The sequence below is a fragment of the Penaeus monodon genome, chromosome 33 (assembly GCF_015228065.2).
Source record: "Penaeus monodon isolate SGIC_2016 chromosome 33, NSTDA_Pmon_1, whole genome shotgun sequence".
Taxonomy (NCBI): Eukaryota; Metazoa; Arthropoda; class Malacostraca; order Decapoda; family Penaeidae; genus Penaeus; species Penaeus monodon.
The window spans coordinates 31,941,034-31,942,070 of record NC_051418.1 but is presented as its reverse complement, the minus strand read 5'-3'; the positions used below and the strand labels follow the sequence as shown (position 1 = coordinate 31,942,070).

The following is a 1,037-nucleotide window of genomic DNA, read 5'->3' as shown; positions in this document are numbered from 1 at the left end:
CCCCCCATTGATATAATTTTAGATACAATAAGTTGAACTTGAAATATTAATGTTATTTTCTCTTCCAACAGGGAGGCAACAATGCTGGTCATACTGTTGTGGTTGGAGAAGCAGAATATGACTTCCATATCCTCCCATCAGGGATTATCAACAATAAAGCAATGTCTGTGATTGGTAAGAAGCTGGCTAGTGAAATGTTGTGTGTATGGTATATACACTGAAATCAGTAAAACAATAAATTGGTGCAAACATTAGGTTATGATGAAATACATTATTTATGTGCAGATTGGATAGGATTAAGAGAATAATAGGATTAAGAGAATGATAGGATTAAGCAAAAGGTGTTCACGCATGCAGGAAGACATACCAGATTTTTATGCCTATTGAAATTTGCATACTTCAGAGGATATTGCACAGGACAGTTGTATGATATTTTTAATGCCTCAGTGCAGCAGTTCCAAATCTAAGGTACATACATAAGGGTGCATAGTGGTCTTAAATAATAACCATAGTGTACAGAATATAGCTAGAACATCCTTTTTACAAACCACGTAATAAGGAGAGCAGCTAACAAGGCAAACTCTCCTTAGTATACAGGGGTACATAAGAGCCTGTTAAGATTGCCCAAGGGGTACAAACTAACAAAAAAAAAGGGAAACTATGCCTTAGTGTATAATTTGTTTGGGTATGGTAATTGCTGTTCTTTTTTGTTAGTTAGTGTATATTATTTGAAAGTATTAGAGGAATGTAGACCATCATTAAAGTGAACTATTAAAGTGTATGGTGTGGATTATAGTATTTAGATCTTCATTATATATAAGCCGTGTTATGTGATTTGTGCTGGAAAAAAGTTTGTTTATTTAGTTGGTAATTGTTCTTGTTAGTTACATTGTCACAGCAATTTCAAACATTTAAGCATTAGGACATTGAAACACTAATTGAACTGCAGTGATTACTGGAGCAGTAATTGCAGCCATTTGTTGTGTTCTTTGTAAGCTGCTTTCACTGGCCATCAGTGTTTGTCATGCACACCTACA

General features: G+C 34.6%; 1 protein-coding gene across 1 annotated transcript in view; it reads left to right on the top strand.

Moving 5' to 3' along the window:
- The window catches only part of LOC119594391 (adenylosuccinate synthetase isozyme 1 B-like), a 13,088-nt gene that overhangs the window by 6,749 nt on the left and 5,302 nt on the right, over window positions 1-1,037 (top strand). Inside the window, exon 2 of the mRNA XM_037943454.1 lies at window positions 72-174. Within this exon, the coding sequence (XP_037799382.1) occupies window positions 72-174 (103 nt within the window). The remainder of the gene's footprint in view (window positions 1-71; window positions 175-1,037) is intronic.